This window comes from Gymnoscopelus braueri (assembly GCF_963280865.1).
Source record: "Gymnoscopelus braueri genome assembly, chromosome: 21".
Classification (NCBI taxonomy): domain Eukaryota; kingdom Metazoa; phylum Chordata; class Actinopteri; order Myctophiformes; family Myctophidae; genus Gymnoscopelus; species Gymnoscopelus braueri.
Window position 1 is genome coordinate 11,226,997 of NC_137623.1, and position 15,024 is coordinate 11,242,020.

A 15,024-nucleotide genomic window follows, 5' to 3' on the forward strand; every position below is an offset into this window, starting at 1 on the left:
TGCAATGCTTCCCTGAATTTCAAAATTTGGGCGGTGGACGACCATTCGATTTGTTTCTCACAAGTTAGACGTTAAGATAAGATAAGATGTTTATTGTATAGAACATTTCATTTGGTGCATCCGCTTTTTTTTTTATAAAGCGGACATGTTGCCTTGAAGGCAGCATAAGATCCCTCTCCGAAACTCTGAATCTCCCTGAAGTGTGACGAGAGGCTGACGCGAGGAGGAACGAACAGCCGTGAAGCTTTGCTTGTGGTCTGGTTTGAGGCTGGGTAAAGAAGGTGTGTAAGATGGATTGACATAATCTGAGATGCGAACGGGAGGAGAGGAGAAAGTAGGGCAAAGGGAGGTTGTGTACACACACACACACACACACACACCACCATAATGCAGTATTAGAGAGAGAGAGAGTGTGTGTGTGTGTGTGTGTGTGTGTGTGTGTGTGTGTGTGTGTGTGTGTGTGTGTGTGTGTGTGTGTGTGTGTGTGTGTGTGTGTGTGTGTGTGTGTGTGTGTGTGTGTGTGTGTGTGTGTGTGTGTGTGTGTGTGTGTGTGTGTGTGTGTGTGTGTGTGTGTGTGTGTGTGTGTGTGTGTGTGTGCGCGTGTGTGTGTGTACTAGTTTGTGGCTGTGATATCATATAGTCAGTGGTAAAGTAACTAAGTACATTTACTCAAGTACTGTACTTGTACTGGAGTATTTCCAATTTTCAGTACTTTTACTTCTACTCCACTACATCTTAGAGGAAAATATTGTACTTTTACTCCACTACATTTATTTGAAAGCTTTAGTTACTAGTTACTTTAGATTTTGATTATTATTACAAAACAGTGCACATTAACCACTTCAGCCCTATATACATTTTGGCCATTTGAAAATAGCCGATCTACAAGCTCACAATGCGTCACATTGTGATCTTGTAGATCGGCTATTTTCAAAAGATTTTTATACATTTCATACATTTAAAAACGTGTGAAACAGGACATTCTGCATAATGAGTACTTTCTACTTTTGGTACTTTAAGTACATTTTCATACCAATACTATTGCAGTATTGATACTTTTACTCAAGTAAAGAGTACTTATTCCACCACTGCACATAGTTTGCCCTGCACGCCACTCACATAGACACACAGACAGAGACACGCACGCACGCACATCACAGCGGTGTTGTCACATCCCATGCACCTTGGTTCTCCCTGCTCCTCCACGGCCTGTCAGTGCTCATAAACCTCTCCCACAGCGCATTAGTCCCTCCGGCATGCTTGTCTCCTTGGCTGCTCTGCTCACTAGGCCCCTCTGTGCTAAAAAAAACTAAAAGGTGCATTTGGGCATGTTTTGATTTTTCTTTCCTCTCAAACTGATGGAGTCGGAATTCTAGAGACACACTTGTGCCACTGTTGCTTTGACTGACATACTAGTGTGTAGTACTGTGTACACTGGTTCAGTGAAGGAAACCATCCCACCCACAAGGAGGGAGACGGAGTTGATTACTGATGGCAGAACATCAAATTGCTAATTAGTACTTTAATTAAAAGGTGCGCTATTTTTTTAAAATATTTTTCTAATAAAAAAAAAAAGAAAAGAAAAAGGTATGCTAAGTGATAATTTTTTTGTTAACGTGTTTCACGTGTTTTTGAAAAAAATAGAAAAAAACTCAACAAAAAAAACCAAGATATCATTATCTGAAGATTTGCAGCTCCATCCACTCCTTGTTTAACTTATAACTGAAAAAGGCTGTATCTCACTTCCTAAGCACTTTTTTTTTACTTTGAAAAAAAAAAAATCGTAATGGCCAGAAATAGATAATAATAATTTGGGCACTCAATGAGTTAAAATACGTGTTAAATAGTTATATTTTTTTCTCCTTTTTTTGTAGTAGTAGTTGGTATATTCTGATCATTACTATTGACAGAATGTTTGTTCAGTAACAGGGGTCTCCCTGTGTCTCCAGCTCTTTAGTGTACAGAAAAATAAATGCATTTTCCGGTCAGGATAACAATGTTATCCAATCAGGATAGAGAAATAGGATAAACAAGTGAAATTGGATGTGATGACACATAGAAATGAGCAGACAAAATTGGAACTGGAACACTATGAAATTGCACGCATCATTGCTCTAAATGATCTTAGCCTCAAGAAAAATTGGGTTTAATTGCATTGAATCAAACCAAAAAGATCATACAGTACCTGACACATCCTACAAGCAGGAGTCTGCAATTGCATACTGTAAGTAGAACTGTCTGTACAAGACGTGGCTCTTTGTTTCCAAATCCAGCTGGAATACATTTAAATCCTACACAGTACAATGGTTTTTATCTTACCAGCTGAGGATTGCACAGGTTCTGACCTGTTCTTTTTCTGTACGTAGTAGGATAATTTTAAGCCATCCAAATGATATAATACTTAACCGTAATCCATTAGCCCAAGGCCAGGCCGGGCTACGTTTAACTGGTACAGATAATAGTCGTCTCTCTGCATCACAGTTAATGAGTCAGGCTAACGGGCACAGACACAGACTGAAGTTTGAATTGAAAATGATTATATTTGTCATTAATTTCTGAAGCTAAAGGTGTAAACTCTGTGAACATGGAAAGTGCCTGTGTGTGTGTGTGTTCCAGCGTTTATTGCCATTAACCCATTCAATCCGGGAAAGCATGTGTCATTTTAGATTTTTGGCTATTCAAAAATAGCAGGTCTACAAGCTCGTAGTGCGGATATTTTTGAAAAATCTTGAAAATGTTTGCAAATCTTTGAATATATATTTTTTCAAGCGAACATCTTTTAACTCAAATCTTTGCTTCTGGGGGGGGTCCCTGGAACAAAATATTTTGAGATGTGGGGGTCCGCGGCCAAATACATATAATTTTGGATGGACCTTGACATGAACATTTTAAAGAACCACTGACCACCGTTTTTCAGAAAACTGAGAGGATTTAGAAGACATTCGTAGAATCGGAAACCTCAGGCCTTAATGCATTAAAACCCAGGAGTGCGTGGCTATAGAGCATTTGAAACAGGCTGGGCTTTGATCCTCTGTAATGACAGACCAGTCCAGACCCTGGAGAGAGGAGAGAGAGGAGTAGAACACTAAGGACATAACAGTGTGTAGACTCCATGCTGCTGCTCTTCACTCTTCAGCCCTGCCTCATGCATAGTGATGTGTCGCTCATGATCGATTCGTTCAAAAGAACCAGTTCATTTGCCGCGAACGTGAACGAGCTCGTTCACTTTCTGAAACTGCTACGATCTACAAGCTCACAACGCGTCGCATCGCGACGCGTTGTGAGCTTGTAGATCGGCTATTTTCAAATATGTTCGTACTTTTACTTTTGGTTCTTTAAGTATATTTTGATGCCAATACTTTTGTACTTTTACTCGAGTAATTTTTTAACACTAGAAAATAGCGCTACTGAACGAGAACGCGAACGAATCATTTGAACGAATCAATGTCGTGAACGTGAACGAAATCGTTCGTTCACTGAAATGAACCTTTTTTCCCACCACTACTGCTGGCAGGCAGGGAACTGGCTAGTCATTACAGAGGATCAAAGCCCAGCCTGTTTCAAACGCTCCAGCCAATGGGACTCCCTCTTTCCACAGTGTTTCGCACAGAGGACTGCCCCTAATGTGCCTACCGGTAACTACGCCTAAATCCAGTGGTGGAAAAAGTACTCAAATACTGCAATGTAGAAGTACTCTGTCACAAGTAAAAGTCTGGAATTCAAAATGTACTTGAGTAAAAGTATAAAAGTATTAAAAATTAAAAGTACTCATTGTGCAGAATATCTCATTTCAAGTTTTCAAGTGTATAAAGATCTTTTGAAAATAGCAGATCTACAAGCTTGTGAGCTTGTAGATCAGCTGTCCTCATCAAAATGTAGCTGTGGCTCCTGAGACTGAACTGAAGGTCAGCAAACTTGTGTTTTAACCTCTTAAGCCCTAGATACTTTGTCGTACGACAAATTGTGAAAATAGCCGTTGTGCAAGCACACAAGTTGTGAGCTTGTAGATCTGCTATTTGCCAAAAATTGTGAATTTCTTTTGAAAAAAAATATTTTGCTTTTCTAAAAGCTGTTGGACTTACTTTGTATTTTATTTTTATAAACTATTTCACCTATAATGTCATGCCCAAAATAGGGACACCAGGTTGAAAATGATTAATAAAAAAAATGACCATTTTGAAGTGGTCAAGGTCTGTTTTGGCCATTTTAAAGTCCCATTTTCACTAGACCCTGTGTCTAATGTGCCCTCTCTGTGAACCTCCATTGTTTGTCTTTGGGTCTTTGCAGTGAACCTAGCCTTTACCAGTGTTCCCAGAATGAGAATCACAGCCAGAGGGTCTGAGATTTGGGGCGGGGGAGCAGGGAGGGGCTGGGGTCATCTGGAGGACAGCTGGAGTTTTAGCCGAGTAGAGTATAGCATAAGCTAGCTTATACCCTGAGACGTTTTAGGTACAGTAGCGCAACTGCCTGGCTTCTAAAGAATCTCTCTGAAACATTTTTGTCCACACACACACACACACACACACACACACACACACACACACACACACACACACACACACACACACACACACACACACACACACACACACACACACACACATACTGTCCCTTGGACCGCAGACAGCTGGACTACCATGAGAACGATGGCTCTTCTACCATGACAAGATAAATATAGGACACGGACACACACACACACACACTGAGTGATGGTCGAAACCTACGGCAGCAGTGATAATAATGAGGTGGGTCAGACTACACAGTACAGAGTGCAATAAGGGAGTGAGAGAGACAGAAACAATGGCTGAAGGAGAGAGAGAGAGAGAGACAGAAACAATGGCTGAAGGAGAGAGAGACATAGAAACAATAGCTGGGGGAGTGAGAGACTGAGAGAGACAGAGACAATAGCTAAGGGAGTCGGAGTTAGAGAGAGACAGAACCAATGGCTGAGGGAGTGAGAGTGAGACAAAACCATGGCTGACGTAGCTCCCTCAGCCATTGTTTTTATGTCTCTCTCTCTCTCTCTCTCTCTCTCTCTCTCTCTCTCTCTCTCTCTCTCTCTCTCTCTCTCTCTCTCTCTCTCTGCTGCTAATCTTGCCGAATGTTTGCCAATTTTAAGGTTTGAAAACGCCTGAACTAGACCATATGACATAACCTACTTTACATAGCAGTAAAGAGCAACACACAAGCACAGCATGCGCGCACACACACACACACACACACGCACACGCACACACACGCAATTACATACACATGCATGAGCATGAACACAGCACTTTGTAACTACAGTTCATTTTGTGAGTCATGTGTCTGCAGAGAGAGGGTTGTGTGTGTGTGTGTGTGTGTGTGTGTGTGTGTGTGTGTGTGTGTGTGTGTGTGTGTGTGTGTGTGTGTGTGAGTGAGTGCAACATGATCTCATTAGGAAACGTACAATGGATGGTACTATGGTACTTGACAAAATGTTCTCATTACAAATGTTGTTATTCATTTAATAAGAGGCTATTCAAACTATATCATTCACAAAAAAAAATGTTTTTCATTTTCTACTACAACTCAACATTTAATGTTGTATCCTGGTTTTTTGTAGCAACATATAAAAATAATATGTATGTATATAAAATATGTAATATAATATCACAATTAAAAGTTGAGTGGTAGTTAAAAAGATGAATAACAAATGAGAACATTTTGTGATTTAGATTGTTTGAATAGGTAATGTATATTAAATGAAAAGAAGTTGGAGAATATGCAATACATGCACTCTATAATTAGTATATAACTACGTATGCTACTTATGGCGAGACATACTGTAACTTACTATGATGTACTTTGAAGCCATGTGTGTGTGTGTGTGTGTGTGTGTGTGTGTGTGTGTGTGTGTGTCTGTTTCCGTTCAGGCTATATTTATCATGTCGGGTCAAGTATCCTAGTATCTGTGTGTGTTTGCCTGTGTGTGTGTGTGTGTGTGTGTGTGTGTGTGTCCTTGGAGACAGTACAGTGTGTGGGTCAGACTATGTGTCCTCACTCCGAGGTTGTCAGACCCCATAGTGCATAGTATTACATAACTGGGCTGGATTCACCCAACAATACAAGATCAGACTTTAAAATGCTTGTGTCGCAGTTGTCTGCACCTTGGATCACTGTCTTAACGGGATGTAAAATCAACTCCCATGGGGTTTCTTACATGACTAACTGTAAGGAAAAGTCAGGTCAATGTTAAAGTACAGTATGTCGCCGTTTCTCTGCGCATGTGCGTCTGCGTAGGTGTGTTAACACTCGCATGACTGAGGTTTCATACTCCTCCACCAAGCCTGAAAAAAGATCATTTTGATCCCCAAATCAGGCTATCCTATTGGCCACTGTCTCCCTCTGTTCTCCAGACTAGTTCACACTTTCTCCCCCAAACAGTGGGGGGTTCCATTGTCTTCTAAAAAGATGAGAGTTGAACATGGGTTGCCAAATTTTGAGAGAGAAATAAGCAGGCAGGTCTATGAAAGTGTAGGCAGTAGGCTAGTGTCTATTTCTATCTGTCTCCTATATGTCATCATGATTTGTGATTTGTGTATGTGGGGATCTCATTTTTACTTCCATGCAGTGTTGATTTCGTTAACGAAAACGAAACGAAATATGTTCGTCAACGCACATTTTTCAAAGGACGAAGACGAGACGAGACCACCACCCATGAATAAACAATAACTGGGACTAAATCATTATGCAATTTCGTTGACTAATAAAGACGAGACGAAAATGTAGTTCACTAAATAAAGACTGGACTAAACTCTATGGTCATTTTAGTTCACGAACAAAGACGAGACGAAATATTATATCATATATTTATTATATGATTTTGTCACTCCCTGTCTCCTTTGATAAGCAGCGCAGGGCATGCTGTTCCTCACTCACACACACACCCCCTTTTAAAGTTGCAGCCGCGCACGCACACACACACACACACACACACACAGAGTCACACCGTCAAATGAATGGCAGGAGGATTCAGATTTCAGAGCGAAACTTTACAAAATAAAACGGTAAAATGCTTTGCACGGGGCTCGGGAGAAAGAGAAGAGGTGATATGGACACATTTTCGCTACATCGATGTGGAGAACAAAACACAATGCTTGAACACAAGCGTTCACCACAAAGAGATCGAGTTATAAGTTAACAAAAGGTTTGCACTTTCTCCATTTACACCCCATACATCTACACAAACGTTCAGATTTCAAATATAAAGTGCTTACCTCATGGCCAGGGATGTTACAATTCTATTCGGGTAACCCATAAGTACCCATATTCTCCGTATTGTCCAATAAAAAACATTTAAATCCGATCGGTGGCCATTTTCTCCGTATTTTTTCCATGCTTTCAACTAAGTGACCCTATCGGTTGGGAGGTGTAATTGCACTCTGATACACTATAACTCTATGAGAAAATGACCGCCAATCGGATTAAAATGCTTTTCATTGAACAATACAGAAGTTACGGGTACTTATACCCACCCGAAGTAAATTGTAACATCCGTGGCCACGGAATAAAAACTTTATATTTGAAATCCGAACGTTTATGTAGATGTACGGGCTGTAAATGGAGAAAGTGCAAAAAACAGGTTGAAGTTTCGTCATGACTGTCATAATATGACCGTGATGTAATGCTGCTTTCGATTTAGTAGCAGCAAGCGAACTATAGTAACTTGTAAACAACCCAGTGACAAACCTATATTATTATTATTCATAATAATAATATTCACATTATTGTCTGAGCGTAAAGCTCTCATTCTATCAGCTGTCCACGTCGCTGACAAACGCGTCTCCTCTCCTCCTCCCGTGCGACAAGTGAACACAATGCTATGTTCCACAAATGTGCTCAATCCTGCGCAAAATATCTGATCTTCAAGCATAAAACAGTTGCTGCGTGACAAGCTGTATGCTTGTAGATCCTATCTTTTTCCACCGCTTTGCAGTGAAAGGGAAAGTAAAATGGGTCGCCACATTTTGCGAGAGAAATAAGTTAGGTCTATGAAAATGTTACTGCATGCGTCGTTGTGCCCTGAGAAAACAGTTAGGCATGAATGCTGGGGTAATAGCCGAGGCTAATTTGCAACACCAGTCCCTGGTTAGACCTTTCTATATAAATATATACCTAATAAAAATGCATGAAGCTCTAATCTAAACAAGTATGAAAAGATATTTATATCTGCAAAGTAACTAGTAACTAAAGTTTTCAAATAGTTGTAGTGAAGTAAAAGTACAAGATTTGCCTCTGAGCTGTAGTGGAGTAGAAAAGTATTACCATTATAATGTAATTATATATATAATTATAATATTAATAATAATAGAAAGACGCGAAAAACAAGCCCAAAGTCGCTTATAATAAGCAGACATGGCAACATCGACTCGCATAGACTCGCTGCTGCAGCTCGTCTACGGGCCGCTCTGCGGGGGGTCTAGAGGTGTGAACTGCTCTTCCCTGGGGGAGAGAGAGGGAGAGCGGTCAATTTAGCCGAAATATAACGTTTGGGATGGTATATATGGTATATATTTCATATTTATAATACGTTTCAGAAGAGAAAAAAAAACGGAGATGATTTGAAACATATATTTAGGAAAAGTCATGAAAGGGGAACTTTCTCAGAGCTTCATGAGAGAAGATAATCCACTTTAAATTCTCAAAATCGGTCATATTGATAGCTTAGTCATGCAAGTGTTAAAGGAGAATCGGTTGATTATTATTTTTTTATTTTTTTATATCTTTTTTGGGGCTTTTATGCCTTTATTTGACAGGACAGTAGGCTGACAGGAAATGGGGAGAGAGATGGGGGGATGACACACAGCAAAGGTCGTCGGGATCGGGAGTCGAACCCGCAACACGCTGTCAAGTGGATTACCAGCGTATGTGGTATGCGCCTGGACCGCTAGGCCAGCGGGCGCCCCGAATCGGTTGATTTTTGCAGTCATAATGATATGTTGTGATATGTAGTTTGTCAATGACCTGTGGTCAGAGAGGAATATAAAAGCCCAAGTAATGATGTTCCATCCAGTGAAAGCTGAGCTGTCCATTGTTTTTGGTTTGAGGCACGGTGGCACAGATTTATATAAAAGAATGCTAAAAGGATAACCCAAACTAGAAAAAGTGCTCCTCTGAGCACAGGTCTCCACCAGGTCAAGTAGGTTATTGTGGGCCAGCAATGTTCGGAATTATTATGAAAAATCAGATGGATCCGTCTCGATCACTTGACTATAGAGATAATGTGTACCGATTTGCGTGATGTTTGGACAAAATGTATGTAACATAATTTTTTTTGTTGCAAAAATCGGCCTCCTGGTGGCGCTATAATAGGGTAATGTTAAAAGGGTGGCATTTGTTCCTCAACGTAGTGTGAATGCAAACTTTAGATGTCAATCTTGGATGGAATATGAAAAATCAAACAGATCCGTCTTGATCACATGACTATAGAGATCATGTGTACCAATTTGTGTGAAATTTGGATAAAATCTGAAGGAGTAATATAAAAGTCGGCCTCCTGGTGGCGCTATAAAAGGCAGATGTGAAAAATGTAGGGCAGTGGTTTTTCCTTGGCCTCTATGGAGTTACACAGATCGGTGAAGTTGCAGTATAGGTAAAAACATGAATCGGCCTGTTAAAGCGCCACCATGAGGCTGATTTGAACATTTTCAAGTGGCATTTCTTCCTCGGCCAAGTGAGACTGTGCCTGCAACATTTCATGGAAATCAAATCGCACGCTGTGTTCATGATTTGAGGCATTTTGTTCAAAACGGAGCACTCCTTCAAACTTTGGAAGCCATTCTTAGTCAATCAGGATGGAATATGAAAAATCTGAAAAAAATCAGTTTGGTTTAATGACTATAGAGATACTGTGTACCGATTTGCGTGACGTTTGGACACAATCGGTAGGAGTACTGTTAAAAAATGTGTTTTGCAAAAATCGGCCTCTTGGTGGTGCTATAACAGGCCCATGTGAAAATTTGGGGCAGAGGTTCTGTTCTGGCATCCAGGGAGTGTGTGTGCACAGTTTCTCTGCGAGCTTCCCAACGGTGCCGGAGATTAGCTGTACACGGACAGACGGACGGATGGACGGACGGACAGGGTGCAAAACATAGTCTCGGCCATCCCTTTCGGCCTGGTGGAGACAATAAGCCCAGGGCTTGTTTCCATTAAGGTCCTGTGTATTAAATTCATCGAGACATTTAAAGACAAACAGTAAAATATAGTAATATGCAAAAACATCATATGTACGAGTAGTAATAAAAAGAAAGACATGTACAGTAAAAAGTTGGGGGGTGGCGGGGGGGGGAGTCATTTCTTATGATAGGCTTAGACTTTGAGCAAACTTGTGATGAGGTGACGACAGTTCCCAGCTGTGTATTTTATGTATTCATAATGCAGCCTCAGAGAGAGAGAGAGAGAGAACTGTTTTCAGTACCTTGGACAGCACAATAAGGGAATGTTTTTTTTTTTTTTTTTTAAACAGCATTTTGCTTCCCTGCTGTAGAAGATGAACCAGAAATGCTGCGTGTGGGTGTGGGCGCAGTTTGGTCCCCTCAGCCATGTGGGACGGTCTCTGTGTCGTAACCTTCCTCGTCTGCTGGGGTTACGGGCGGCGCACAGCGTTGCCCTCAGGTGCCGAGAGCCACACAAACAAAACAAAACCGTGCGAAGAGAAACACACGACGAGGAAACATCGATTGTTCTTTGCAATCAATCGCCGACTGAAGTTTTCCCACCGGCCTGTCGAGAGAGAGAAAGGGAGAGAAATTATGCTCTTAACCACTCCACCCCGCCCACTGCTTTATGTGATATGTAGAGGCAGTGTGACTTTGGGTAGCATCCTGTCTGTTCCTCTCACTGTCACCCAGTGTGGACGCTGCTAGGCAATTTGGAAGGGCGTGTTTGCATTTTCTTTTATTAAGGATGCCAAGAGTGCTTTCCTCTGTCTCTCCTTCCTTCCTCCTTCCTTCCTTCCTTCCTTCCTTCTGTCTTTCTCCATTCCCTCCCCCCCCCCTCCATTACGACCCCCTAGTGTACCTGTCCCAATCCCGCTCTCTCTCTCTCTCTTTTTATCTCCCTCCCTCCATTGTGTCAAAAGAACAGCCAAATCAGATCAGACAATTAGGCAGATGCCACCCGAGATCTCTGGCCCGGCCGGCGTGCAGCAGGATGAGAGTTGAGGGCTAAGTATAGGAGGGGCTAGGAGGGGGATGGGTGTGGGGTGGGGTGGGTAGTAGCGGGGGCATTCTGGCTGCGGTTGTGGCCTGGACCCAGACCAGACAGACAGACAGACAGACAGTGAAAAAGTCACAGCAACCCAGACTGACTCCCCCACTGAGATCGCACATGTGCGTGTGTGTGTGTGTGTGTGTGTGTGTGTGTGTGTGTCTGCAGCTCAGGGTTCACAGTGTTAGGACTGTAGCTCAGAGCCAGCTGAGCCTGCACTGGAGACAGACAGAGAGACAAGAGGCGCATAGCTAGCTCACAGGAAACGGCAGTGCATGTTGTGCTGCATGAGACTGGGGATATTTGCTTTATAGGACCAAATTCAGTCGCTTTGCACGTTGCCAGGTTATGCCATTTTGTCTGTGGACACGCATATAGGGTGTGTGTGTGTGTGCGTGCGTGTGTGTGTGTGTGTGAGAGAGAGAGAGAGAGCGAGAGAGAGAACGTGCGCACGTGCCTTTGTATTATGCACGCATGCATTTGTAATGTGTCAAGACGCCAACAGTGAAGGGTGGAACTAATGTCGGACCGATCAATGTTTCCACTGATGCAGGTTGTAAAGTGACAGCGGGGGGACTGCTATCAGCGACGCGCCCAGAGCCACAGGGAGAGGTGTGGTCGCGAGCAGCAGAACAGCAGGCCCTGGACACACAGTTCCTATCAGGTAGGAGGAGTTCTCCCGTGTGAAATTACAATCGCCATGATAACAATGGTAATACTACTAATGATAATATGAATCCAATGTTAAGATCTTGAGAAATGTGTATTTTATGGGAACATTATAGTCTCGTAAATGACCTCCTCTCTATCACTCCCCTTTGACTTGTGTTAATCAGAAGCGTGTTTATGTTTTACATTCAGACACATGCCGTTCGACATGGACATACGTTTTTCATTGCTTAATTTAAGGGATTTCAAATTCCGCTAGTGACAATTTCTTCTAGTCATGTTTGCATTGAGTGATTGGGTTCAAGAACCTTGGTATTACATTTGGTAAATAGAAGTGCTACAGTACAAATTAAAGAGCATTAATTTATCAATACCTCACAACATGCCATGGTATATTGTGATCATGTCACAGCTATTCTTTCAAAGCTCACTTTAAATGTCATTTTGTTTTGGATTTCACCTTAACATACTGTTAAAATTGTTTTTAGTTTTTGTTTTTTTCATTAAATGTTTTAACCATCTTAACCCTGGTATCCCTATTTTGGGCAAAATCTAATCAAATGTAATGAAATAAAATAAAGTCCAATTGGACATTTTCTTTATTTTTTCATTTATTTTTTAACAAATTAACAAAAATATCAGCGCTGACAAAGCATTGCATTGCGATGCGTTGTGATTTTGTAGATAGGCTATTGTCTTGTAGATAGGCTATAGGCTTATAGATAGGCTATAGAGCGTCGCAGTTCCCGCCCACTTCCTGTTTTTTTTGGTGCCGGAAGAAAAAACTCAATGCATTTTTCCATTGACATTTCCAAAAATATTTATATCTATTAATTTAAGCCTCGAATCAAGCCATCACGAGATGACATGAATCATGACCATAAAACGTTTTTTTCTGTGATTTTTTTTTATTTTATATTTAATTATATGATATACTATATTTAATAAATACCCTTTGTTTTGCCGTTTTCAACAAAAAAAAATCACAGAATCAAACGTTTATGGTCATGATTCATGTCATGTCATGATGGCTTGATTCGAGGCTTAAATTAATAGATATAAATATTTTTGGAAATGTCAATGGAAAAATGCATTGAGTTTTTTCTTCCGGCACCAAAAAAAACAGGAAGTGGGCGGAATGCTTGTCTTTAGATCACTAACTAAACCAACATAAAATTAAACGTACAACCAACCCCTTACATAACTAATCTTAACACATTGGGTGCCAGCATTTTTTCATAACAACTTACGTTGGGTGCCAGCATTCTCCCCATTGACTGCGCTTTCATGTTTAAAGCTCTAAACTCCACGAGGAGCAAATCCATGTAAAAAAAAGCATCCATTCATGTAGCGCGATGACCCTGGCTACAGCCTGGAACGATAACATTTCACTCGCGAGTTACAATGGGGGGGGATCGCGCATCGCGCATGACCGGTTTTCCCCACCGGAAACAGATTCGGAGATATAGGCGTTTTAAAGAAGGAAATAGACAGGAAGTGGATGGGAGCCATGTTTTTGTTTCCGGTGATCTATCTGGCCGATCCTTCTCAGGATCACAATGGGTACTCCCAGAGCTGCTCTAGCCCCGCCCGTGTGGAGAAAAACGAAAAAAACAAAAACACATATTTCACGGTCTGGACCGTGTTCGGCACCGGACCGCTACTCTGTGCAAACACGGTTCAGACCGTGTTTGGCACCCGATGTGTTAACAACCGTGTACATATACATATATGTATATCATCACCTGCACTGACACATGTGACGTAACAGGGCCTACTGTATATATAACAAATAGGCTATGCCATAGGCTGTTTGTCACACAACAAAGTGGGTTATGTGGTTGAATAAGTGTTGGAAGTAATGAAGCATTATTATAGTCTGATTATCTGACTGAAGCGAGAGGCGGTCCACTCAGTGAGTCCCTGGTCTGGAGCCAGGGCCAGCCAGGCCAGAGGCATTACATAGAGAGTATCTCTCACCTCAAAAAGAATTGAACAAAATGTTTGTCTCTGCCTCTAGCTTCCATGGCAGGTTATCCAGACCAGACCAGTTCTTCCCACATGATGGATTCTGACCTGATGGGCGCTTTCTCAGGTACAGTATCCAGTAAACGACAACATCACTGTTTTATTTGTTTGTTGTTGTTTGATTGATTGAATACTTTTATTAGTCAGACATGTAAGCAGCATAAGGTCTCAGTTAAATATCACAGTCTGACATTAAGGCTGAAAGATTAACCCATTAAGACCTGAGGCAGATTCTACAAATATCTTCTAAATCCTAACGGTTTTCTGAAACACGTATGTTGCTATAATAATATCAGTGGTTCTCAAACGTTTTCACGTCAAGGACCCCTAAAATTATATGTATTTGGCCGTGGACCCCCATCTCAAAATATTTCGTTCCAGGGACCCCCAGAAGCAAAAGATTTGAGTTACAAGTGTTCGCTTTAAATATATATATATTCAAAGATTTGCACACATTTTCATGATTTTTCAAAAATAGCAGATCTACAAGCTCGTAGCGCGGCACTCGGTGCCGCACTATGAGCTTGTATATCTGCTATTCTTACACTTTGCCAAAGTGTAAAATAATGTTTTTTTTGCTCAAATCTAAAAATTACACAGATGCGTTCCTGGGGACTTTGTTTCCATTGTGGTCCTATGTATTCAATTAATCAACATAGCATAAACAATTCACACAATAATACATGTCATCAACAAATACAAAACACTATATGAGAAAAAGGAAAAATGGTGGCGGTGAATGACACCTCCTTTTCTATGGGAAAATGTGTTCACCTCCCCTTGTGGTCTCCTGATAGATGTTTTTTCAGGCCAATTTTAAATTAAACCAGTGATTCACATCTTTTAATGGATGGTGTCGGGGCATTCCACATTTTTGTGGCAAACTAGTAGAATGAGAATTTTCCCATGTTTGTTCTAAATTTGGGTGGTACCAGATCGTGGTCGCTCCCTCTAGTATTGTGGTTGTGGGTGTCACTCATTTTGGAGAAGTAGTTAGTCAGGTATGAGGGTATTGGGGGCATTGCCCCTTTGACTATCTTAAATACCAATCCCATTTTTATTTGCTTAACCCTGAGCCGTCCTAAACTAGCAAAG

At 41.3% G+C, this 15,024-nt stretch overlaps 1 protein-coding gene across 1 annotated transcript in view; it reads left to right on the top strand.

Moving 5' to 3' along the window:
- The window catches only part of LOC308077484 (uncharacterized protein), a 140,932-nt gene that overhangs the window by 53,331 nt on the left and 72,577 nt on the right, over positions 1-15,024 (top strand). The window contains exons 4-5 of the mRNA XM_080418180.1: positions 11,786-11,896; positions 13,922-13,996. Coding sequence (XP_080274306.1) covers positions 11,786-11,896; positions 13,922-13,996 — 186 coding nt within the window. The remainder of the gene's footprint in view (positions 1-11,785; positions 11,897-13,921; positions 13,997-15,024) is intronic.